This window comes from Choloepus didactylus, chromosome 6 (genome assembly GCF_015220235.1).
Source record: "Choloepus didactylus isolate mChoDid1 chromosome 6, mChoDid1.pri, whole genome shotgun sequence".
Classification (NCBI taxonomy): Eukaryota; Metazoa; Chordata; class Mammalia; order Pilosa; family Megalonychidae; genus Choloepus; species Choloepus didactylus.
This window is the reverse complement of record NC_051312.1, coordinates 28,074,639-28,101,851: the sequence shown is the minus strand read 5'-3', so window position 1 is coordinate 28,101,851 and position 27,213 is coordinate 28,074,639. Positions and strand designations below refer to the sequence as shown.

At 35.7% G+C, this 27,213-nt stretch overlaps 1 protein-coding gene and 1 pseudogene across 1 annotated transcript; both read left to right on the top strand.

Annotated features, from left to right (window-relative positions):
* The first annotated feature begins 602 nt into the window (after nucleotides 1-602).
* On the top strand, nucleotides 603-1,532 carry LOC119536829 (olfactory receptor 4P4-like). Its single transcript, XM_037839557.1, has one exon. The coding sequence runs from the start codon at nucleotides 603-605 to the stop codon at nucleotides 1,530-1,532; it is 930 nt and encodes a 309-aa protein (XP_037695485.1).
* Nucleotides 1,533-25,162: 23,630 nt separating this feature from the next.
* LOC119535689 lies at nucleotides 25,163-26,092 on the top strand (annotated as a pseudogene).
* The last annotated feature ends 1,121 nt before the right edge of the window (nucleotides 26,093-27,213 follow it).

The window sequence follows — 27,213 nt, the reverse complement described above, 5'->3', positions numbered from 1 at the left end:
TGGGTGAGATTAAGACTTAGATAAAATCTTTGTAGCATGTAGAAGGGGAGGGGGTTGCTTAAATTTATATTGGTAGTTAGTGGCAGATATAGAAAAAGAACTGTTTCCTTTTATAGATATGAAAAACAACTGGAATATCATTTGATTGTGGATAATAGAGCATAGCTGTGAAGTGCATGGAATCTGGCATAATATACAGGCTCATATTTTAGACTTTCTATTTAATATCTAAATGTAATTAAAAATTACATTGGTATAATTAATGAATCCACTTATGCCTTTAATACCCCATATGTAAAATGAGTATATGAAGAGAATATACTTAAGCATTGGGTTGATATCTAAAAACATGTAATATATTTATAAAAGAGCCAGAAGTAAATCATGCTCTCATTAAAAACCACTTGGCATGATAATGATGCCTTTAATCTAAAAAGGTTTTGCCATTTAATCCTGTAATCAGTCTGATGTGATATACATTATCATTCAATTCTTAAATCATTTCAAAGGTTTAAAAATGGTATTATATTTTCAATATTTTGTTTTGAATTATTTCTGATGAGTTAAGCTTCTATTTTTAATGTTGGATATATCTTAACCTCATGGAAAATCAGAACAATGTCACTGAATTTGTCTTCTTGGGATTGTGGAAGAATAAGCAAATAGAGCTGCTCTTCTGTTTCTTGTTCCTGCTCTGTTACTTGGCAATCTTAATGGGGAATTTCATCATCTTGCTCACAATCACCTGCAGCCATCTAATCAAAAAACCTATGTACTACTTTCTCTGCCACCTTTCTATCTTGGACCTCTTCTACACATCCACTGTGGTTCCCCGACTAACCAGAGACTTAGCTGCAGAGAGAAAAAACATCTCCTATGGTAATTGTATGACCCAGCTCTTCACTGCCCACTTGCTGGCAGGTGTGGAAATATTCATCTTGGTGTCCATGGCTTTTGATCGTTACATTGCTATCGTCAAGCCCCTGCACTACACGGTCATCATGAACCGACAGAGGTGCAACATGCTGATCATGGTGGCCTGGGGTGTTGGTTTTTGGCACTCAATTGCTCTACTGCTCATGGTCCTCAATTTACCTTTCTGTGGCCCTAATCAGATCAATCACTACATCTGTGATGTGAAGCCTCTTTTGAAACTAGTCTGCAAAGATATCCACATCGTTAGTATCTTAACTGTTGTCAATTCAGGAATGGTGGTGGTTGTAGTTTTTCTTGTCCTTTTGGCTTCTTACATGCTCATACTGTACAATCTTAGGACACACTCCTCTGCAGGGAGACGCAAAGCTCTCTCAACGTGTAGCTCTCACATAATGGTTGTAGGTTTGTTTTTTGTGCCCTGTATCTATACCTATATTCTTCCTGCTGGTAGTGAGAACAAGGACAAGGAAATCTCTGTGTTTTACACTGTAATTTCCCCCATGCTGAATCCTCTCATCTATACCCTGAGAAATGTGGAGATGAGAATTGCCATGCAAAAGTTATGGTATCAAATGTCACATTCAGAATTAAATTAATAAGGTGATAGTCACTGTGCTTTCTATCCTATGTCCCCAGGGTAGTTAACAGAGATGTTTTAGAAAGAACTCTCTTTGGGTCTTGGAGTAAATGGCCCCTAACATATGAAATAAAAACAAAAATTACTGTTATTCATATTGCAATCTGCTTATTTGTATTTGATGAATGCAAGAAATGTCTTCCTAAAGCACGTTGTAGATCATATCACTCACATCTCAAAAAATTCACCCAGAAGATTATTTTCTTAGGAACAAAATTTAACTTCACACTTTTTAGTCATAATTCTCCCAAAATACATCCAAGTTTAATTTGCCAAACTCAGTCCTACTATGTTGGGATAAAGTATCATGTAATAGAAGGGTTATAGACTTTGTTGTCACAGGAAATATTGGTTAAATACTGACTGTATTTTTTATCTCTGAATCTTGGCAATTTAATTCAATTTTGGAAGCCTCCATTTTTAAAATACCTATGAAAATGGGATAATATTAGTCTTCATTATTTTGTTGTAAGATTATGTTGGTTAACACATGTGAAGTTTTAGATAACATATGGCATAACAGCAACTCATATTAGGTCTTTACCACCTTTCCTCGTTTGATTTCTTTGCTTGAATTCTTTAATGCAGTCACACTGGATCCCTCTACATTCTCCACATTCTATTCCTCTATGGATTTATTTCTGTTAGCCCCTCTGCTTAGGATGTCCCTTCTCTTTACTTGAGGTTCCATGTCTTCCAAACACTTCACACTCCTATTATTATCTTATTCAGGAGGATTTTGTACATCCACCAACAGATCAGAATTATTTCCTTTTTCTTCCCCATTCTTATATTTCTATCTGTACTTTGATTTTATTTCAAACTGTCATATTCAATAGTTTGAATAGATTCAAACTATCCTACCCTAACATTTCTTCTTTATGAACTGGGTTTTCCCCGTTTGACTGAGGCCAGAGATTATATGCTATCTCACATTTTCCTTTGCATCTCTTTATTCTTGCAATGCACCTGGTACTAAATAAATGTTTATTGAAGTGAATTCATCCAGTTTTTATTTGATGGCATACATTTTTCTCACATATCCAGAACATTCCTTATGTCTTTAGCAACTATGCATAAATAATAAAATGAATGAGTTCTGAAAGGACAAAATTTTAGGCTATATCCATAAGAGTTTCTCAGAGTGGGAATAAAATCCAAGAAAATATATGGACACTGTAATACCTTTTTAAATTTATTTTCTTCTGCACCAAGGTGACACTGCTGTTCCAACTACCCCTTACTCTGACTTCTTATAAATCATATAAACTGCTCTCACTCTGTTCCTTTATTCCTTTTAACAATCATTTCTCACTGCACAGGCTCCTATCTTTCCTCAGCAGAACAATCACATTGCTTCCACACAGTTTACCTAACCTAGTTGTTCCCATCCCACAGCCAGGGTGAGATCCAGGACAACCATAGAGAAAGTAATGCTTGCTTCTAGTGCCAGGAACTCCTTTTTCAGTGAGTCAACTCTTAGGAACTTTCTGCATCTATGAATGACTGTTTATCTGTCATGGAAACATGGTATGTCAAGAAAAAAGTTCTGTCCATTCCAAAGAAAATTAGCTATGACTGGTAATCATGTACTATTTTTCCAAGGAGTATTTGGATTTTTTAAAACTAAAGACAATTGTCCCTGTGTTGGTGTGCCTGTGTTTGTAATGAGTGTTTCAGTGTGGGTATGCTGAGAGATATACTGCATCTTGTGGGTCATGAGGAGACGACAAGGAATAAGACACATTCCACAGAGAGAATGGGACAAAAACATGAGACATCTATTGTCATTTGTTTTATTCCCCAAAGGGTCCCAGAATTTTACTGGTGGAAATATGAATGTATATATATATGTATATTCCAAACCCTTCACACTCCTCTATTATTATCTTATTCAGGAGGATTTTGTATATCCACCAACAGATCAGAATTATTTCCTTTTTCTACCCCATTCTTATATTTCTATCTGTACTTTGATTTTATTTCAAACTGTCATATTCAATAGTTTGAATAGATTCAAACTATCCTACCCTAGCATGTGCACACAAAGACTGTATATATATATAATATGCACACAAAGAAAAGAACAAACAAAAAAAGCATATACTATGGCTTCCTTCTAATCAGAGACATAGCTACACAGAGAAAAATCACTTTATATAACACCTGTATAACCCAGCTCTTCACCTTCCACTGGCTGACAGGTATGGAAATATCAATCTTGATGTCCATGGCTTTTGATCGCTATGTTGCCATTGTCAAGCCCCTCACTACATGGTCAACATGAACCAGCAGATGTGTTGGACCTGTGGCATGGTTTTTGGTACTCTATTGCTATACTGCTCATGGGCCTCAATTTACCTTCCTGTGGCCCTAGTCAGATCAATCACTACATGTGTGACATGAATCTTTTTTTGAAATTGTTCTGCAAAGATACTCTCATTGTTAGTATCTTAACTATTGCCTATTCAGGGATGGTGGTGGTTGTAGATTTTCTTGTCCTTTTGGCTTGTTATATATGCTTACTATACAATTTTAGGACACACTTCTCTGTAGGGGGACACAAAGCTCTCTCAACCCATAGTTCCCACATAATGGTTGTAGCTTCTTTGGAGGAGGTCCTGTATCTGTATCTATATTCTACCTGCTGGTAGTGAGAACAAGGGCAAGGAAATCTCTGTGTTTTATACTGTGATTTTCTCCTTGTTGAAGACTCTTATCTATGCACTGAGAAATGTGAAGATGAAAATTGCTGTGTGGAAAGTATTGTCTCAAATATCACATTCAGAATTAAAGTTAACAAAGTGATATTCATTGTGCCTCCAGTCCTGTGACCCAGAATAGCCACCATTAGAGAGACTGTAGAAAGAGTTTCAGCTTTCTTTGGAGTTGATTTAATTGACCACTACCTTATATGGGCCAAAGTTTCTAATTACTGTTATTTGTATAGGAATCTGTACTTTAAAGGGCCTAACTAGTTCCAGGTCTTCCCATTTGGATTTGAAGAATGCAAGGAATACCTTAAAGCACAGAATTAATCTTGTCATTCCTATATCCAACAATATACTGGAAGAAACTTTTCCCTGAAATAAAATCCAACTTCTCTCATGTTGTTCAAAAATCTCCCCAAACTGGCCTAAGTCTAACCTGCTAATCTTTGTACTCACTGCATTGGAAGAAAGTATGGTTTTACAAAATGATAATAGGCTTTCAAGTCAAGGAGAAATTGTTCAAATACACACTTTTCAATTTTTATGTCTGAGTAGTCTCAATTTGTTAAATTTTGATTAGTCTCAGTTTTAGAAATAGCCATGAAAATGTTTTGTAAAGATATTGTATGATTATGTGGGCTATGACACATGCAATTTTGGAAAGAAATGTTAAGACTTTTCCTATTACCCAACATTTTGTGTTTTTTTTTCCCTCTTCTAGAATGTTTTTAACAGCTACATTGAACTCCTCTCCAGTCTCCAACCCTACACACAAACTCTCACATCTCTGGGTTTGTCCCTTCTATTTCCTCTGCTTAGGATGCCCCTTCCCCTAAAGTGGTTGGTCCATGTCTTTCATAAAATTCACAATCCATCTTCTAATATGTTACTAAAGAAGATTTTGCAGACACAACAGTCTACAATTATTTTCTTTTTACTCCCTTGTTATTATTTTGATAATTACATAATTTTATCTTACTGCAAGAAAGAAGTAAGATAAAATTACATATCTTCCTTATGAAGTATGTTTTCCCAATTTGACTGAGATATATATTATATACTATGTCATGTTTTTCATATCATTTTTTTTAGCAATGGCCTGGCACACACACACACACAAAGATCTAAATAAATGCTTACCAAGTTGAATTAAAATATATTTTATATGATTGCATGCACTGTTTTCACTTATACAGAATATCCCTTATGCCACTTACAACTGTGTATTAATAATTAAATACATAATGTCCGAAGTGCCAAATATTTTAGTATATACTTAAGGGCCTGCCAGGTATATAATGAAATCTTAGCAGACTATCAGTTCCTAGTCTGTCTTTTTTAGTTTTTTATTTTCTGCATCAAGGAGGCACTGCTATTCCAATTACCCCTAATACCCACATATCATAAATCACATAACCCATTCACAGGCTTTGCCTTTGTTTCCGTATCTCCAGACAATTTTCTTAGTCCAGGCACTTATCTCTTCTCAACAGAATGACCATATTTCCTCCACACAGCAATTTGCTGGTTGCCTGGCAACCAGAGTGTGGCAGTCCAGGAAAAAGCATAGTGAAAACAATGTGTGTCTTCATTGCCCAGAACTCCTAAATTTGTGTTTTGCTACTAGGGGCCATTCCCAGATCTAGCATAACTTTTCTTTCTCTTGAAGCCATGGAAACCTCTGGCATATTGGGGGAAAAATTTATCTATGCCAAAGTTAACTAGTTTTGACTAGTTATTCAAAATTCTGTTTGATTAAGTTTCACATAGTATCTTTCCTGGGATTATTTAGATATTTCTTAGTGAAAAAAACTGTGGTTATGCACTGTGTGTGTGTGTGTGTGTGTGTGTGTGTGTGTGTTTAATGAGTGGGTCTGTGTGTATAGTATGGGAGGGCTTAGGTTTCTTAAGGAAGGATTTGTGGAAAGAGATCAGAGAGAATGCTATGCTAGAAAACTATGAAACTTCTATTATAATTTCTTTTAAATATCACAAATTTTATTGGGAGACTATATAAAGAAAATATATGTGAAGCTACACTGAAGAATCAATTGATCTATTTTTAATAATCTGTTTCCCAGATTTTCTTTCTAATATCATTTTCTAGCCCTAGCACAATTACTGTTGACTGCAAAAACATCTGATAAATGAATAAATACAATAATTTTATTAGCTGTTTTGCTCAGCATGGGAATGTAAGCACAAAGTCAATTAAGAAATACTTTGAGTTGTAAATATGTAATTAAAAAATCCTGTCCATTACATACATCTTTTGTATTTAGAATATTTAAAATCCATCCTACTAAATATTAATATAGGAATAGCTTACTTGGCTTATAAAACCTCATACTGCGCAGTCATATTAATTTAAGTGTCAAGGTCAGATATCACCATTGTGGAGGAGGCTTCAAAGTCTTTCTATTAGTCAGGGTTCTCTAGGGAAACAGAACCAACAGAAGACATCTGTAAATAGTATGAGATTTTACAAAATTGTCTTACCCATGAGTACATGTTCTGCAGCACAAGGGCAAGCTGGCACTCCGATGAAGGTCTTTGATGAATTCCCCAGGAGAGGCTGCCTGGCTGAAGTAGAGATGAAAGTTCTCTCTTCTGACTGAAGTCATCACTTCCCCTTTAAAAACCTTCAATTGATTGGATTAAACTTATCTCATTGTAGACGACATTCCTCTTAGTCAACTGCACATGTAATCAGCCATAGATGCAATCAATGTACTGATGATTTAAATCCACCAAATGTCCTCACAGCAACAGACAGATCACTGCTTGCTTTACCAGACAACTGAGCACCATCATTTGGCCAAGTTGACAAACCTAACCATCACAGTCTTATATAGGACAAGCAGGAAATGTTGAATGCTAAGTTAGGAAGTATGTGACACAATTCTACATGACTTCTTGCCTTGGTCATATTCTTCCTATTAATCATTCTTTACTTCATACTTATATCTGTCTCTAGGGTTCTATTGAGAGGAAATATGTAGACATGTTTACACTATTCCAATATTCTCCAGAAGAATTTGAACAGCTGATGATTTTGTAGACAATATATCCTAAGTGTATCAAAGACATCTTAATTTCAATAGTTCTTTCTTTCCTCTCTACATAAACAAAATTTCTCAGAAAATTTGACTATGCTAAATATCACTTAGACTACCTTTTTCACCTAAAAGTGCACAAGAGATTTTATTTATATTCTAATAAACATAGTTTTGGAAAATGAGCCATCCTCTGAATTGAGCCCACCATAAGTAAAATTGGATAGCAGCTGTTTTTCCTGATCCTCTTTATTCAGGGAACTTGGAAAAATCAGATGAGTATGCAGGACCTTGAGCTAGACTCATATTTCATTCCAGTTCATGTATTATAGCCCCAGAAATTAGAATAGTTATCACATGCAGGGTATGTGCTATGCAGCATACATTATGGAGGCTATGGTTAAGTTCTATTGTCATAAATAAATCTTTATGATAGTCTAGCTGTATAATCTTGGGCTTAACCACACAAACTTCCTAGTTCAAGACATATGCTCTACTCCAATGTTCATAGCAGCATTATTTACAATTTCCAAAAGCTGAAAGCAACATAAGTATCCATCAACTGAAGAATGGATAAACTAAATGTGGTATATACATACAATGGACTGTTATTGCATTAAAAAGAAATGAAGTTTGGATACATACAAGGATGAACCTTGAAGACATTATTTTGAGTGAAATAAGCCACATATAAAAGGACAAATATTGTATGATCTCACTGATATGGGGCTGGGGTGGGGGTAGGGAGTGGAAAATGAATGCTTAGACTCTACAGAATTTCTATTGGGGTTGGTTGAGAAGCTTTGGTAATGGATGATGATGATGGTAGCACAACATTGTGAATGTAATTAACAGCACTGAATTATATATGTGATTGTGGTTAAAAGCAGGAATTTTAGACTGTACATATGTTACTAGAATAAAAATTAAAAGAAAAACATAGGACTGTACAACACAAGGAACCCTATTGTAAATAATGGACTATAGTTTATAGTACAATTGTAAAATGTTCTTTCATGAATTATAACAAATTAACTTTATTGAGGCAAGATGTGAATAATAAGGTGGCATGTATTTTATATTTTTATGCATGATATTTCTGGAAGCCTAAAACTTCTCTAAGAAAAGAAAATTCTTAATAAAAAATAAAAAAAAGTAAAAAAAGGCTTCAGAGCCCAGTGAGTCATAGGCAGACTTGGATAGTTTGGGGACTTGGCTGGATTGGATATGAGAAGTATTAAGTGTTCTTTAGAATCTGTGGAGTGTGTTGTTGTTGTGTGGTGCATCATGGGAACACAGGTTCACGCACAACCAAAACTTTCAGCAAATGACCACTTCATTACTTACACAGTACTGCATAAATGACCAAAAGAGCATACCTGCCACTTGAAATTGATGAGGTACTGGTGCTGGCCAAGAGAAATTATGGTATTGTAAAGCAATACCTAGATGCAAAATTGCTAAAGTATATGGTAGCTGTAGTAGATATCCAATGATATTTTAAAACTTTTGTGTAATTTTACACTACTATCAATGATGCATCAGATTTCCAATGTTTATATTGGTAACTTGAGTTTTTTGTCTGTTTTTTCTTTCTTGATCATGCTAAAGGTCTCTCACTGTTGATAATCTTTCCAAAGAACCAATTTTGGATTTGTTGATATTCACTATGATTGTTTGTTAATTGCTCTTTCCTTATTTTTGTTATATCCTATCTCAGTATAGTTTGGATTTACTTTGTTTTTATTTTCCTAAATCTTGATATATAGGATACTTAGATCATTAGTTATGAAACTTCCTAGTTTCTTAATTTTAGAATCTAAATGCCCATTGGTTTTAAAGTGATACTAAGGGAAAATATGAATTTATTAAGTCAAATAAATTCAACAACTTAAATAGAATGGAAAACATACTTTGAATGATAAAGGTTAACAAAGTTCAAAAAATAAAAAATGGATAATCTCAATAGTTCTGTACCTTTTAAAGAGATTGAATTTTTTGTCTTAAATCTTCCCACCATGAAACTCAATATCCAAATTGCTTAACTAGTGCATTATGGTAAAGAATAAAAAAGAAATAAAACCAATTTTATATAAACTCTTCCAGGTCTCATTCTATTGTAACAACATTTTGCTTATAATTAAATCCTGTAATTTCTTCTAAACGTTCCTTGAGACTTTCTACATAGATGATCATATCATCTATAAATACAAATAGTTACTTTTTATGAAATCTGGGTGACTTTTTTAATAAGTGAGTCTAGCATGGTTTCAGAATAAGTTCAATGTACAAAAATCAATTTTAGTTTTGTACTTGGAACAACAATCAGTAGCTGAATTTTAGAACATCATTTTTAATTTCCTGTAACAGAGCATCATAAACTAGGTTGCTTAAAACAACAAAAATTTATTGTCTAACATTTTGGAGATGGCAGTCAAAAAACAATTTGTCATGAGAGCCATGCTTCCTCAGAAATCTGTAGCTGAGAACACTTCCATGAATCCTCTAGCTTTTGGGGGCTGCTGACTATCTTGCATCATGACAATCTTTGCTTCCATCTTCACATAGTATTCTTCTCCCATACCAGATTCTGTTCCAATTTCCCTTTTATAAGAAGGTCATCTTAGATATACAGTCTAGCCAGATTCATCTCATCTTAATTACATCACCAAGGACCCTATTTCCAAATAAGCTCACATTCATGGGAGTAGGTGATAAGAGTAGAACATAATTTGGGGAAAACACAATTCAACCCAAAACATTCATTTATAAAAGCATCACTTGTGGATAATTGTAACATTTAATTTTCAAAGACATGTACATTGACAACTATAATTAAGTTGAAAGAATAGAAAAACCTTAATAAAATGAAAGAAATATTTTGCTCATGGTTGTAAGCCTCAACATTATTAAGATTTCAGTTCTCCCCAAATAAATAAATAGTTCTCTAGGTGAATGCAACCCAAACAAATTCTAAACATAAAAAAATCTTACAAATTTTTAAACTGATTCTATCTTATCCATGTAAATTCAATGGATCTAGATTAGTTCCCAGAATTTAGAAAAAGAACAAATTTGGAGAATGTATACTACATACCAAGGTATTTTATAAAGCTATAGTGATCAAAACACATAGCATTTTCATAAAGAGAGACAAGTACTAAAAGAAACAGATCAGCAGTATAGCAGTAGACTTGTGCATATATGTTCAACTCAATATAACAAACATCTTGGCAATTCAGTGGTCAAGGATACCCTTTTCAACAAATGGTGATGGAACATTTGGACATTCATATGTACAATAAAAATGTATCTTGAGCTAAACATAACACATCATACAAAATTATTTCAAGGTGGATCTTAGAATAATTTGTAAATGTAAAAGTACAAGGTATTTAGAATAACTAGGAGAAAATTTTTTAAACCTTGGGCTATGAAAAATGACCTTAAATACAATTCCAAGAGCATGCTCATATCTATATCTATATCTATATCTATATCTATAAAGATAGATGAATAGATAGATAGATAGCACCCTATCAAAATGAAAACTTTTTGCAGCAAAACAAGTTGATATGTCCAGAGATGAATTCAGGATTGATTTGATAATGTTCCACATTCCCCTTGAGGAACCTGCACACATTTCTAAAGAGTTCCCAGATTTGTGTGTTTGTACGAAGAAGCACAACCAGCTACCTCCTCTGTGTTCTAATACAGTCAAGCTTGAGGGAAGAATGATCAACATCAAATATTAGGGTGAAGTTAAGGATCAAACACTGGGTTCTTAAAGCCTTCATTCTCAAGTGCCAGAATCTTTCACATAAATTTATTAATATAAAATGTTTTAGCACTCTCTATTTTTAATCATATATTATTTACCAGAGAATTTCTAATTGAAATGAGTGGAGTTAAAATAATGAAATTTTAATTGTTGCCATTGAAATTCATTAAGTCCCATTCTGGTGATTATTTATCTTCTTCCTTATTTCTACCAAGAATTAGTCTCTTTTGTGTTTGAATATAAACAAGAAAGAATAATGCACTACCTTTCAAACAACCTGACATCATAAAATAAACGAATTTTTCATCTTTGTCATCTAAGTTAAGTTTATATCATGGTACATTGTGATACCAGTAGGAGAAAATTTGAATGTAGGGTAGAAACTTTAACTCTAAGAGCATCTATTATATGTTCTAGACCACACACAAAAAGACAGGCAATCTACCAAAGAAATAAATTAATCCTTTCACTATATTTTATAATGAAAGAAAAAATTAGGATGATTACTGTTAAGTATCTAAAATAGCCCATCTATCATCAGAATAACATTCATGAAATTGTTGGATCATAGTTTGTGGTAGACTTTATAAATAATATCCAACAGTCTTTCAGGGTGTTTCTTCAATTTTCCACTGTGACCATTGATATGGTGAATGGAAAGTAAAACTTTAATGGTACTGCTACATACCCATTAGAATGGCTCCTGTAGGTAAGACTCAAGAAAGTGTGGGAGCACCTCTAATGCTGACCTTCCATGAGATTTTTTTTTTTTTAGATGCTCAATACGTTGTTTTTATTAATAAATTATGAACATTTTCTAACAACAGTAGACATTCCAACTTTGAGAGCAAATTGACAGTAACTAGAAAAACTCATAATGCATATACTTAGTGACACACTGACTCAAGAAATGTTTATAAATGTGTAAAAACAGACAAGTACAAGGATGTTAATAATTTTCGTGCTGTCTAAATAGTAAAAAATGGAAAATAACCTACATCCACATCAAAAGGGAAATAATGACATATTCATGCAGTGGATTATTATATAGCTATTAAAAAAACTATGTATATATTTCAACATGCAAGGAGTTAAAAAACCTAAGGTGAATGAAAAAAATTGCACTACAAACATGCTAGTATTAAAAAGCACTTGCAAAACAATAGTACACATGCACTTAATTATTTAAAATAAACTAGGAGGATACATCAGACCCATGATGGTGGCTGCCTTAGGGAAGGGGAGAAGGGATTTGGGCGGCTGGCAATAAATGCGTCCTTTTGTTAACAAGCAATAGAAGTTAATTCTATATATAGAAATATGAGTGTATGTCTTTACACTTTTCCATTTCTTAGGAAAAAAAAACTTTTATAGTAACTTCAGCAGCTGCATAGTGTTCTATTGTATGGATATGTTGTAACACACTCAATCTCCAGTTGTTAAGAACTGAGCCTACCTAACTTTGCCACTACGACAAAGAGTGCTACAAAAAATATCTTTGTTGCTATTTTTGTGCATAAATTATTTTTTCCTTAGAATAAATTACTAGAAACAAAATTGCTAGGTCAAGTCTAGGCCTTTGTTACATAATGCCAAACTGCCACCCAGAAAGGTTATTACAATTTAAATACCTATCACCAAGCTCTGTACCTTCCTGCTTCCTTGTATCCTTGACAATCCAGATACTAAAACTCAAAAAAACTGTCTTCACCCAACTGGATGTGTGAGCCATGGATCCAATTTTACTTTCTTTGTCCAAATAATTACAGTCTATCCTATCAGAATTATTGAACAAGTAATTTCATCTTTTTTTTTTTAAATCATCATTTTATTGAGATATATTCGCATACCACGCAGTCATACAAAACAAATTGTACTTTCGATTGTTTACAGTACCATTACATAGTTGTACATTCATCACCTAAATAAATCCCTGACACCTTCATTAGCACACACACAAAAATAACAAGAATAATAATTAGAGTGAAAAAGAGCAATTGAAGTAAAAAAGAACACTGGGTACCTTTGTCTGTTTGTTTCCTTCCCCTACTTTTCTACACATCCATCCATAAACTAGACAAAGTGGAGTTTGGTCCTTATGGCTTTCCCAATCCCATTGTCACCCCTCATAAGCTACATTTTTATACAACTGTCTTCGAGATTCATGGGTTCTGGGTTGTAGTTTGATAGTTTCAGGTATCCACCACCAGCTACCCCAATTCTTTAGAACCTAAAAAGGGTTGTCTAAACTGTGCGTAAGAGTGCCCACCAGAATGATCTCTCGGCTCCTTTTGGAATCTCTCTGCCACTGAAGCTTATTTCATTTCCTTTCACATCCCCCTTTTGGTCAAGAAGATGTTCTCCATCCCACGATGCCGGGTCTACATTCCTCTCCGGGAGTCATATTCCACGTTGCCAGGGAGATTCACTCCCCTGGGTGTCTGATCCCACGTAGGGGGGAGGGCAGTGATTTCACCTTTCAAATTGGCTTAGCCAGAGAGAGAGGGCCACATCTGAGCAACAAAGAGGCATTCAGGAGGAGACTCTTAGGCACAAATATAGGGAGGCCTAGCCTCTCCTTTGCAGCAACTGTCTTCCCAAGGGTAAAACTTATGGTAGAGGGCTCAACCCATCAAACCACCAGTCCCCTATGTCTGTGGTCATGTTAGCAACCATGGAGGTGGGGTAGGCGAATACCCCTGCATTCTCCACAGGCTCCTCAAGGGGGCACTGCATCATTTTTTTTTCCTTGTTTTTCTTTCTTTCTTTTTTTTTTTTTTTAACTTTCCCTTCTTTTTTAAATCAACTGTATGAAAAAAAAAGTTAAAAAGAAAACAAACATACAATAAACGAACATTTCAAAGAGACCATAACAAGGGAGTAAGAAAAAGACAACTAACCTAAGATAACTGCTTAACTTCCAACATGTTCCTACTTTACCCCAAGAAAGTTACATAATATAGCAACCTTTCTGTGAACTTGTTCCTACTATATCCATCAGAAATTAACAGACCATAGTCATTCCTGGGCATCCCCAGAACGTTAAATAGCTTATCTGTTCTTGGAATATTGTTCCCCCTTCCTTAATTGCTCTCTACTGCTAGTTCCCCTACATTCTACATTATAAACCATTTGTTTTACATTTTTCAAAGTTCACATTAGTGGTAGCATATAATATTTCTCTTTTTGTGTCTGGCTTATTTCACTCAGCATTATGTCTTCAAGGTTCATCCATGTTGTCATATGTTTCACCAGATCGTTCCTTCTTAGTGCCGCGTAGTATTCCATCGTGTGTATATACCACATTTTATTTATCCACTCGTCTGTTGAAGGACATTTGGGTTGTTTCCATCTCTTGGCAATTGTGAATAATGCTGCTATGAACACTGGCGTGCAGATATCTGTTCGTGTCACTGCTTTCCGATCTTCCGGGTATATACCGAGAAGTGCAATCGCTGGATCGAATGGTAGCTCTATATCTAGTTTTCTAAGGAACTGCCAGACTGACTTCCAGAGTGGCTGAACCATTATACAGTCCCACCAACAGTGAATAAGAGTTCCAATTTCTCCACATCCCCTCCAGCATTTGTAGTTTCCTGTTTGTTTAATGGCAGCCATTCTAACCGGTGTTAGATGGTATCTCATTGTGGTTTTAATTTGCATCTCTCTAATAGCTAGTGAAGCTGGACATTTTTTCATGTGTTTCTTGGCCATTTGTATTTCCTCTTCAGAGAACTGTCTTTTCATATCTTTTGCCCATTTTATAATTGGGCTGTCTGTACTATTGTCATTGAGTTGTAGGATTTCTTTGTATATGCAAGATATCAGTCTTTTGTCAGATACATGGTTTCCAAAAATTTTTTCCCATTGAGTTGGCTGCCTCTTTACCTTTTTGAGAAATTCCTTTGAGGTGCAGAAACTTCTAAGCTTGAGGAGTTCCCATTTATCTATTTTCTCTTTTGTTGCTTGTGCTTTGGGTGTAAAGTCTAGGAAGTGGCCGCCTAATACAAGGTCTTGAAGATGTTTTCCTACATTATCTTCTAGGAGTTTCATGGTACTTTCTTTTATATTGAGATCTTTGGTCCATTTCGAGTTAATCTTTGTGTAGGGGATGAGGTAGGGGTCCTCTTTCATTCTTTTGGATATGGATATCCAACTCTCCCAGCCCCATTTGTTGAAAAGACCATTATGGCTCAGTTCGGTGATTTTGGGGGCCTTATCAAAGATCAGTCGGCCATAGATCTGAGGGTCTATCTCTGAATTCTCAATTCGATTCCATTGATCTATATGTCTATCTTTGTGCCAGTACCATGCTGTTTTGGCAACTGTGGCTTTATAATAAGCTTCAAAGTCAGGGAGTGTAAGTCCTCCCACTTCGTTTTTCTTTTTTAGAGTGTCTTTAGCAATTCGAGGCATCTTCCCTTTCCAAATAAATTTGATAACTAGCTTTTCCAAGTCTGCAAAGTAGGTTGTTGGAATTTTGATTGGGATTGCATTGAATCTGTAGATGAGTTTGGGTAGAATTGACATCTTAATGACATTTAGCCTTCCTATCCATGAACATGGAATATTTTTCCATCTTTTAAGGTCCCCTTCTATTTCTTTTAGTAGAGTTATGTAGTTTTCTTTGTATAGGTCTTTTACATCTTTGGTTAAGTTTATTCCTAGGTACTTGATTTTTTTAGTTGCTATTGAAAATGGTATCTTTTTCTTGAGTGTCTCTCAGTTTGTTCATTTCTAGCATATAGAAACATTACTGACTTATGTGCATTAATCTTGTATCCCGCTACTTTGCTAAATTTGTTTATTAGCTCTAGTAGGTGTATCGTTGATTTCCCAGGGTTTTCTAGATATAAGATCATATCATCTGCAAATAATGACAGTTTTACTTCTTCTTTTCCAATTTGGATGCCTTTTATTTCTTTGTCTTGCCGGATTGCCCTGGCTAGCACTTCCAGCACAATGTTGAATAACAGTGGTGACAGCGGGCATCCTTGTCTTGTTCCTGATCTTAGAGGGAAGGCTTTCAGTCTCTCACCATTGAGTACTATGCTGGCTGTGGGTTTTTCATATATGCTCTTTATCATGTTGAGGAAGTTTCCTTCAATTCCTACCTTTTGAAGTGTTTTTATCAAAAAGGGATGTTGGATTTTGTCAAATGCTTTTTCAGCATCTATTGAGATGATCAATTGATTTTTCCCTTTCGAGTTTTTAATGTGTTGTAATACATTGATTGTTTTTCTTATGTTGAACCATCCTTGCATGCCTGGAATGAACCCCACTTGGTCATGGTGTATGATTTTTTTAATGTGTCTTTGGATTCGATTTGCAAGTATTTTGTTGAGGATTTTTGCATCTATATTCATTAGGGAGATTGGCCGGTAGTTTTGGTATTAGATTGATGTTAGCTTCATAAAATGAGTTAGGTAGTGTTCCATTTTTTTCAATGTTTTGAAAGAGTTTGAGTAAGATTGGTGTCAGTTCTTTCTGGAAAGTTTGGTAGAATTCCCCTGTGAAGCCATCTGGCCTTGGGCATTTATTTGTGGGAAGATTTTTGATGACTGATTGGATCTCTTTGCTTGTGATGGGTTGGTTGAGGTCTTCTATTTCTTCTCTGGTCAGTCTAGGTTGTTCATATGTTTCCAGGAAATTGTCCATTTCTTCTACATTATCCAGTTTGTTGCCATACAGTTGTTCATAATATCCTCTTATAATTTTTTTAATTTCTTCAGGATCTGCAGTTATGTCACCTTTTTCATTCATTATTTTGTTTATATGGGTCTTATCTCTTTTTGATTTTGTCAGTCTAGCTAGGGGCTTGTCAATCTTGTTGATCTTCTCAAAGAACCAACTTTTGGTGATATTTATCCTCTCTATTGTTTTTTTGTTCTCTATGTCATTTATTTCTGCTTTAATCCTTGTTATTTCTTTTCTTCTACTTGGTTTAGGATTGGTTTGCTGTTCATTTTCTAGCTTCTTCAGTTGATCCATTAGTTCTTTGATTTTGGCTCTTTCTTCCTTTTTAATATATGCATTTAGTGCTATAAATTTCCCCCTCAGCACTGCTTTTGCTGCATCCCATAGGTTTTGGTATGTTGTGTTCTCATTTTCATTTGTCTCTATATATTTAGCAATTTCTCTTGCTATTTCTTCTTTAACCCACTGATTGTTTAGTAGTGTGTTGTTTAACCTCCAGGTATTTGTGAATTTTCTAAGTCTCTGATGGTTATTGACTTCTAATTGTATTCCATTGTGGTCAGAGAATGTGCTTTGAATAATTTCAATCTTTTTAAATTTATTGAGGCTTGTTTTATGTCTCAGCATATGATCTATACTGGAGAAAGTTCCATGAGCACTAGAAAAGTATGTGTATCCTGGTGATTTGGGATGTAATGTCCTGTATATGTCTGTTAAATCTAATTCATTTATCAGATTGTTTAGGTTTTCAATTTCCTTATTGGTCTTCTGTCTGGTTGATCTATCTATAGGAGAGAGTGATGTGTTGATGTCTCCCACAATTATTGTGGAAACATCAATTGCTTCCTTTAGTTTTGCCAGTGTTTCTCTCATGTATTTTGTGGCACCTTGATTGGGTGCATAGACATTTATGATTGTTATTTCTTCTTGCTGAATTGTCCCTTTTATTAGTATGTAGTGGCCTTCTTTGTCTCTCAAAACATCCCTGCATTTAAAGTCTATTTTATCTGAGATTAATATTGCTACACCTGCTTTCTTTTGGCTGTAGCTTGCATGAAATATTTTTTTCCATCCTTTCACTTTCAGTTTCTTTGTGTCCCTGTGTCTAAGATGAGTCTCTTGTATGCAACATATTGATGGTTCATTTTTTTTGATCCATTCTGCGAATCTATATCTTTTAATTGGGGAGTTTAATCCATTTACATTCAACGTTAAAACCGTGAAGGCATTTCTTGAATCGGCCATCTTATTCTTTGGTTTATGATTGCCATATTCTTCCCTCTCTCTATTAATATCCTTTATTGTACCCATACCGAATCTCTTTAGTACTGAACCTTTCTCCAAGTCTCTCTGTCCTGTCTTTGTTTCTCTGTCTGTAGGGCTCCTTTAGTATCTCCAGTAGGGCAGGTCTCTTGTTAGCAAATTCTCTCAGCATTTCTTTGTCTGTGAAAAATTTAAGCTCTCCCTCAAATTTGAAGGAGAGCTTTGCTGGATAAAGTATTCTTGGCTGGAAATTTTTCTCACTCAGAATTTTAAATATATCGTGCCACTGGCTTCTTGCCTCCATGGTGGCTGCTGAGTAGTCACTACTTAGTCTTATGCTGTTTCCTTTGTATGTGGTGAATTGCTTTTCTCTTGCTGCTTTCAGAACTTGCTACTTCTCTTCTGTGTTTGACAGTGTGATCAGTATATGTCTCGGAGTGGGTTTATTTGGATTTATTCTATTTGGAGTTCGCTGAGCATTTATGATTTGTGTATTTATGTTGTTTAGAACATTTGGGAAGTTTTCCCCAACAATTTCTTTGAATACTCTTCCTAGACCTTTACCCTTTTCTTCCCCTTCTGGGACACCAATGAGTCTTATATTTGGATGTTTCATATTATCTATCATATCCCTGAGGTCCATTTCGATTTTTTCAATTTTTTTCCCCATTCTTTCTTTTATGCTTTCATTTTCCATTCTGTCATCTTCCAGGTCACTGATTCGTTGTTCAACTTCCTCTAGTCTTGTACTATGAGTGTCCAGAATCTTTTTAATTTGGTCAACAGTTTCTTTAATTTCCATAAGATCATCCATTTTTTTATTTAGTCTTGCAATGTCTTCTTTATGCTCTTCTAGAGTCTTCTTGATTTCCTTCATATCCCATACTATGGTCTCATTGTTCATCTTTAGTTCTTTGAGTAGCTGCTCTAGGTGCTGTGTCTCTTCTGGTCTTTTGATTTGGGTGCTTAGGCTTGGGTTATCCATATCGTCTGGTTTTTTCATATGCTTTATAATTTTCTGTTGTTTTTGGCCTCGTGGCATTTGCTGAACTTGATAGGGTTCTTTTAGGGTTTGTAGACCTATTGAAGTCCTTATCTGTAATTTATCAGATCTACAGCTTCGTGGAGTACACTTTCTCTAACTAACCAGCAGGTGGCGCCCACGAGCCACCTGTTCTCCACAAGCCAGTTCTCCCCTGCTTAGCCTTTTTGGTGAGTGGGGGAGTGAGTCTTGTGGGGCCCAATTGGTGTACCAAGCTTGTGTGTGTAGTTGGTGTTGCCTGCCCTGTATGTGGGGCGTGTTTCTGGGCAGTCGGGGAAGGGGGGTGGCCCTAACAATCAAATCTCCCTGATGATCCTAGAGGTTTAAAGCTGCTGCAGTAGTCTAATCCTTCAGTTCAGTCCTGCCACAGTTTGTCTCTGCCACTGACCCACAAGTCCTTGGTATTGCCGTATGGCTCCTGAGACTTGCAAGTGGTGCCCTCTTCCAGGCTGTGCACCCCGGGTCCTCTGTTGAGGGATGACTGTGCTATGTCACAGGTGAGTGCCGTCCCCCCAGGGCAGTTCTGGGCTGCTGGGCTGTGTAGGGAGGCTCCCAGTCTGCTGAAATGATGGCTGATTGGGGCTTTGTTAATTCACACTGCTCCACCTTCCCAACTCTGGGACAATCAGCTGAGGTTGCAGGGAAGGCTAATGTCCACGCCCAGTTTTGTGGTGTGTGCCTGTTATTTGAAGCACTTCCGTCACACTGGGTTGTCTGGGGCAGCTCTGGGCTATGGGGCTGGCGATGGGCAGGAGTGTTTCCTGTCCACCAGGATGGTGGCTGTGAGTGGACACCCCCCTTTTCTTGGGAAGTTGTGGTGTTTAGTGAATTTTCTCAGCCACTGGATTATTGCCTTTTGTCTCAGAGCTCTCTTAGCTCTGCTCTTGACTTGACGTGCCCAAATTGCAATTCTTTGAAGCTTTCTGTATTGGGCTTCTTAGAGTAATTGTTTTAGTAAAAGGAAAAAGGATTAAAAAAAAAAAAAAAAAAGGGCCCTCCTCAGAGATCTGATAGGTTATTGAAATGCTAATAGACAAAGCAACCAGGGCCATTAAGGAAAGGTCCACAGGGCAGAGAGATCAGCTTTTCTTTGGGATTTGCATATGCGCCTCAAGGCCTGAGCTCCGCCCCTCCCCCCTCTGTGTTCACCAGAACTCCAAAAATCCTCCGCTTTTATTTTGGAGTTTTTCGTGTTATTTTTTTTTTCTATGCCTGTCTCCTCTCTGCTGGGCTGGCTGCTCTCAGATTCTCTGGTGTCTGGTCTCAGTCTATCTGTGGTTGGAGTCTGGATCAGTAGAATGAGTTTCCGATAAGAGCAGCCACTGCAGTTCTCCCTTCTCCTTCCCGGAGCTGACAGCCCCTCCTCCCACGGGACTGAGCCTGGCAGGGAGGGGCACGGGTCCCCTGGCCGCAAAAACTTACAGATTTCGCTGATCTCAGCAGTTCGACATTTTCATGAGTGTTGTATGAATTATGCCCAAAGACAGATTGCTCTGTGGTGTCCAGTCCACGCAGTTCCTGGCTTTTTACCTACTTTCCTGGAGGAGTAACTAAAACTTACAGCTCACCAGTCTGCCATCTTGCCCCAACTCCCTTCCATGAGATTTTATCTCTCAATCCAGTCCATGTTCATTCCCCAATAATTAGTCAATTATCCTTTAGTTTTCCTACCCAAGGCTGAATTATTTCCACCAGGTAAATAATTTATATGCATATATAATCATTTACCTTGTAGTCATTGTGCTCAGAGATCTCTATAGTCTGTCATTATTAAAATTTACTGAGGTTCTTTTAATACCCTAACAATGATCATTGAAAAATAATCTGTCTTTGCATTCAAGAACATGTATTCTTTCATTGTTGCATGTATAATTTTGGATACATCTGAAAATGCTCATATATGCTTTTTAAAATTTCTGTTCTATCATTTATTACTTACAGATTTATTGCCTGCTTTATTTATCAATAATTGATAAAGGAGATTTTAATTCTTGCATGGTGAATTTATCTGTTTCTTTGTGTGGTTTTATCCAATGTTACTAAGTATATATTGGGACTACATTATTAAGTACTTCCATCAGTCAGGGTCTTACAGCAAAAGTGTAGAGCAAACTACTCTAATGGCATAAAAGAAATTATGTTTGGTAGCCCATAATCTTGCCAGGGTTAGTCATGGGTTCCTGTTTTGAGTGACTGCCTCCCTCTGGGTCACAATAAAGGCAAGTGTCTGGGACCCATTTCTTTCTTTCTCCCCCCTCCTCCAGGAGCCTAGGTTAGGTGTAGTTCCAGGCCCCTCTGCAGTCTTCATTCTCCTTTCTCACCTTCCAGGTACTTTTAACCAGTAAAGGTGTATTTTCATGCATGCTGGCTGGATATCTGTGTTTGCATCTTATCACCCAAAGTACTTCCACATAACAACTAAAATAACTACCTTTATTTACCTTCTTTAATGTGTGTATAGCAAGGGATTCTTTTCAATACCTGTGGACAGCTGAAAGAAAAGCACAAGGAATGTGCAGTGCCTGAGGGCTAATAAGAGTGGGAATCTGTCATCTGTTAAACTGAATGTAGTGGGTGCCCAGGTAGGTGATGAAAAAGGATAAAATAATATAAGGTAAAATAAAACATAAGAAGGAATTTGTCTGGACCCATGAGAATAGTATGCTCTGACCTAACGGCTAAGATTATGTCAATATGTTTCCTTGAGGTTCAACTGACCTCTCACTATTCCCACCTGAGAAAAAAGAAAAAGACAAAGAAGGCAAAACAAAGAAAAGCTAAAAAAAAGCATTTATTTGATGCTATCATAGCAAAATCACAGAAAAGTAAACAGACCTAGTTGGAAGGACACCTGGCCATTCTAAAGAAATGTTGCAGAAGTGAGTTTTAAGGTTAGTATTTATGTTTGTGTGAGTGTGTGTGTATGTGTATATGCTGTTTGTGTCTGTCTGTGTGTGTTTGTATAAAACTTTGGATCTAAATCATCTGAAATCCAAACAACTGTTAACTTTGTACAAAAATTTGATCTTACTAAATTCAAATTTTAAGATAAAGTTTTTGTACATATTTTTGCTGATCAAGGTAAAGATGAACTGAGTGAGCATATGAAATATCTAGCACAGTGCCTAGAATATATTATTGTTCAATTTATAACTAAATATATTGTCAAATCCATCATATAAATTAAGCCCATTATTGTCTCTTTCACAATTTTTCTTTATTATAGATGTGATAAATTATTAAAGAAATGGACATTCCAGATATATTTGGCATGGATGGAATTTTTAATTAACCCATATCCTCTTCTGTCAGCAGTCTTATTTCAGTGTATTTTCATCTTTCAAATTGGAGTTGCTGTGCTCTTAAAAGCAATTCTTAACAGGATTTTCTGTAGAGCTTAAATTGTAGAAATAAAAGGACATTCAGAAGAGAGTCTTAAATGTAGTATAATTTACAAGGTGGATTAAAAATTCTTTACAAAAACTGTGCATATATATACATGTGTGTGTGTGAAAGAGAGACAGACAGAGAAAGAAAGAGAGAGAGAGAGAGGATCAACATGCATATAGCAGAGAGAGATTTTAAGGATTAGAAAAAGACCATGAGGGAAGTGATTTAAGGATGGTTCCAAGGATTCTGAGAAAAAAATCAGGGCAAGGGCACTTTTTCAGAGGATTCCTAACAAACATTCTATGAGCAATACTTTGAAGAATGGTTTTCTACATTGGTCTGTTTTGTTGTTGTTGTTGTTGTTGTTGTTGTTTTTTCCATTATATGTTCAATCATTTTAAGGGCTGCAGTGGTGTAGCCATGTGTTAAAAGAGGCTGTGGCTTGCACCAATATTAAGGAAATACTCTAAACAAAGTGTGTGATTTCTCCAATTTAATTCTGCAGTTTTTTCTACAGTTTTGTTCCACAGTTTTAATGTAAAATTATTGCTAGATCCCCTTATGTCCTTTAACATATGACTTTTCCACATGCACCATAAACTGGTTTTGATAATCTCAATTTATAAAGAAATATTTTTAAGCTCTATTTTGAACCCAGAGTAAACTGTACCAGTCCATATGTTTTTCCTTATACTCAATATTTGTTTACCATGAATTCTTCTACCCTTTCCCTTCTGTCAGATCACACAATAACAGGCACACCAATTACCTGATGGAAATGCAGATGTTTAATACACAACAGTTTGTTCCTAATCAAAATATTTTCAGGGAAGCTGTTCTGTGGGCTTTACTTCAGTTAGAATCAGAAGACTTTTTAAAATCTATTCTTTATATTGACTTCATTTCTTTACACTTGGTAGAAGATAGATAGATCCAGTATCATTAGTTCTAGTTCCCAGTTGAATTAGAAATCTCAAAATGAATGGATATTAATAGCATGGTAGAAATCATTAGGAAAACAAGAAAGGATGTTCATCCTTGTGATCCTTAGACTAAGGACCTATACACTATTTATGGTGTTCCCTCACTGTACTTAAGAAAAAGAAAAAAAAAACAATCCATTGGAGGTAACATTTTTTTGTCACACAATAATTTGATGAGGACATATAGTTCCAAAATATTCCCTTCTCCAAGATACAGTGCATCTCAATGTCTACACTGAGTAGGTCATTTTTCCTATCATTAGTTCCTTCAACATGGCAACAGAAAACAATTAGCTTCCTAAAGTGTTTCTAATGGCAGCCTCTAAATTGCACTTTCTGAATAATCAGGAAAAATCAAAAAGCATTTATGATGGTTAGGTTTATGTGTCAAGTTGGTCAGGTGATGGTGCCCAGGTACCTGGTCAAGCAAGCAGTAGACTGTTACTGCAAGGACATTTGTGGCTGGTTAATAAACCAGAAGGCTGGTTTCTTAAATCATCAGTGAATTGACTGCATCTGTGGCTGATTACATCAACAAATGGTGTATTTTCTGCAATGAGAGAATTTAATCAGCTGAATTTAATCCAATCAGCTGAAGACTTTTAAGGTAGAAGAGAGAGAACCTTCATTTCTTCTTCCATTAGTCAGTGAAGCATTTCCTGAGGAGTTCATCAAACACCTTCATCAGATTTGCCAGTTCGCTGTCTGCCCTACAGAATTTGAACTCGTGCATCCTGCCCTTCAGAATTTGGACTTGTGCATCCCACAGTTGCATGAGACACTTTTATAAAATTTTATATTTATAGATATACCTTGTTGGTTCTGCTTCCCTAGAAAACCCTAATACAGCTTTCTTATAATAATATCCTGTGTTCATATATTCAGAAAGTCAAAAGCTGCTGCTTCATTTTCCTATTTCAGTCTATCCATGTCTTGAACCAGAACCAAACATGCCTAGTAGAAAATTCACAGAAATATTAGCAACTGATCCATGTTATTTCTCTTATAAGGTTAAGACTTGACCTTTTTTAAGTTTAAAGAAAAATAATGAGTTTAACTGCAAGTATTAAATTTTAACATGAGATTGGTCTGTGTAAATAAATTATATGTAGCATAGTGAAGGGGAGGGAATTGCTTAAATATCCACAGGGAGTTAGTGGAAAGATAGATAAAGACCACTTTTCTTTACAGAGATGGAAAATATTTGGAATCCTTTTGTTCTGTGGATAATGTAAAATAGCTGTGAAGAGCATGGAAGCTGGCATCAGATAAAAGATTATTACTGAGGTCTGTTACATAATAATATCTTAGGGATTTGGTGTAATTAATTGAACCCTCTTTCCTCCTTTTCTTCATATGTAAAGTAAGTATAAGAACAGTATCTACTTATTCATTGGGTTGTTATGGAGTTTAACTGCCTGTAAATTATTTGTAAAAGTGACAGGAATAAAATATGGTTTTATTAAATATCATTTGACATGTAAATAATAACCTAATCTACAAAGCATTTAAAAGCTTGATCCTGTATTAAAATAACTATGACCTGTGTCATGCCTTAATTTATCAATCTAAAATGTTAAAAATGCTATTAACCTTTAATATTAATTTCTGTATTATTTCAGATAAAATAGCAGTCTTTTCTGTACTCTGAACTCACCTCTTCTTCATGGAAAATCAGAGCAATGTCACTGAATTTGTCCTCTTGCGGCTGTAGGAGAATAAGCACATAAAGCTACTCTTCTGTTTCTTGTTCCTGCTCTGTTACTTGGCCATCTTAATGGGGAACTTCATCATTTTACACACAATCACCTGCAGTAATCTAATTGAACAACCCATGTACTATTTACTCTGCCACCTCTCCTTCTCATACCTCTTCCTCACCACCACTGTGGTTCCCCGGCTAATCAGAGACTTAGCGGCAAAGAGAAAAATCATTTCCTATAGAGATTGTATGACCCAGCTCTTCAGTGCCCACTTGCTGGCAGGTGTGGAAATATTCATCTTGGTGTCTATGGCTTTTGATCGCTATGTTGCCATTGTCAAGCTCCTGCACTACATAATCATAATGAACTGGCAGAGGTGCAACACACTGATCATGGTGGCCTGGGATGTTGGTTTTTGGTACTCAATTGCTCTACTGCTCATGGTCCTCAATTTACCTTTCTGTGGTCCTAATAAGATCAATCACTACATATATGATGTGAAGCCCCTTTTGAAACTGGTCTGCAAAGGTATCCACATCGTTAATATCTTAGCTATTGCCAATTCAGGGATTGTGTTGATTGTAGTTTTTCTTGTCTTGGTGGCTTCTTACATAAACATACTGTACAGTCTTAGGAAACACTCATCTGCAGGATGATACAAAGCTCTCTCAACCTATAGCTCTCAAATAATGGTTGTAGTTTTGTTTTTTGTGCCCTGTATCTATACCTATGCTCTGCCTGCTGGAAGTGAGAACAAGGACAAGGAAATCTCTGTGTTTTATACTGTGATTTCTCCCATGTTAAATCCTCTCATTTATTCCCTGAGAAATGTGGAGATGAAAATTGCCATGCAGAAGGAATGGTTTTGTATGGCACGTTCAGAATTAAAGTAAATACATGGATATTCATTGCACTTCCAATCTTCTATTCCCAGTATAGTTATCATGAGAGATATTCTAGAAAATACTTAATTTTTCTTTGCTAGTTATACTAAATGACCTGTGAATTTACATTAGCCAAAGAATCAAATTACTTTTATTCACAGCAATCTCACTTGAAAGGATCCAACTAGTTACTGGTATAACCATTGCTATTTGAAGAAAGCTAGAAATACTTTCTGCAGTTCAACATTAATCTTGTCTTTCTCCTACCCCAAAATTAGTATGAAAACTATCTTTCTTGAGAGGCTTATCATATGTTTATGTTAAGCAGAAATCTTTCCAAATTGGTCCAAATCTAACTGCTAATCTTAGAACCCACTACATTAGAAGAAAGTTTGGTTTTACACAATGATAATAGGCTGTGCATTCAAGAAGACTGTTCAAATACTGGCTGCCAATACTGAATGTTTCTTCTGAGCAACTTGCTGAATTGTGGTGCACCTCAGTTTTTGAACTATCTATGGAAATTGGGTAACATTATGTTTTGTAAAGATGTTCTAAGACTGTGGACTAAGACATGATATTTTAGCATGGTATGTGGCATAATAGAAACTGATGTTAAAGTTATTTCCTAATACCCTTTTTTATTTATTTGTTTTCCTTTGCAAGGATGATTTAATAGCTACACTTGATGTCTCTATATTCTTCAATCCTATTTCACAATCTCTTACACCTCAGTTTATTTATACTCTCTCCTCTGCTGGAGATGCCTCTTCCTCTAAAGCAATGGTCAATGTCTTACCTATGAATCACATTCCCTCATATAGTTTATTATTCAACATTATTTCAGAACCATCAACATGCAAAAGTTATTTTTTTCTCACATGTTCTTATATTGCTAATTATATACAATTTTAGCCTACTTCAAATTATGCACTAGTATTTCTTCTTTATGAAGTGTGTTTTCCCAATTTGATTGACTCATATGATGTGCTATATCTCTTTTTTTAATTGTAGAATACAACATATTTACATAAACATGATAACTTTCAAAGTATGATTTAACAAGTAGTTATATAGGAAATTTCCAAGAATGTTATGGGTTACAGTAACATAGTTTCAGTTCTTTCCAT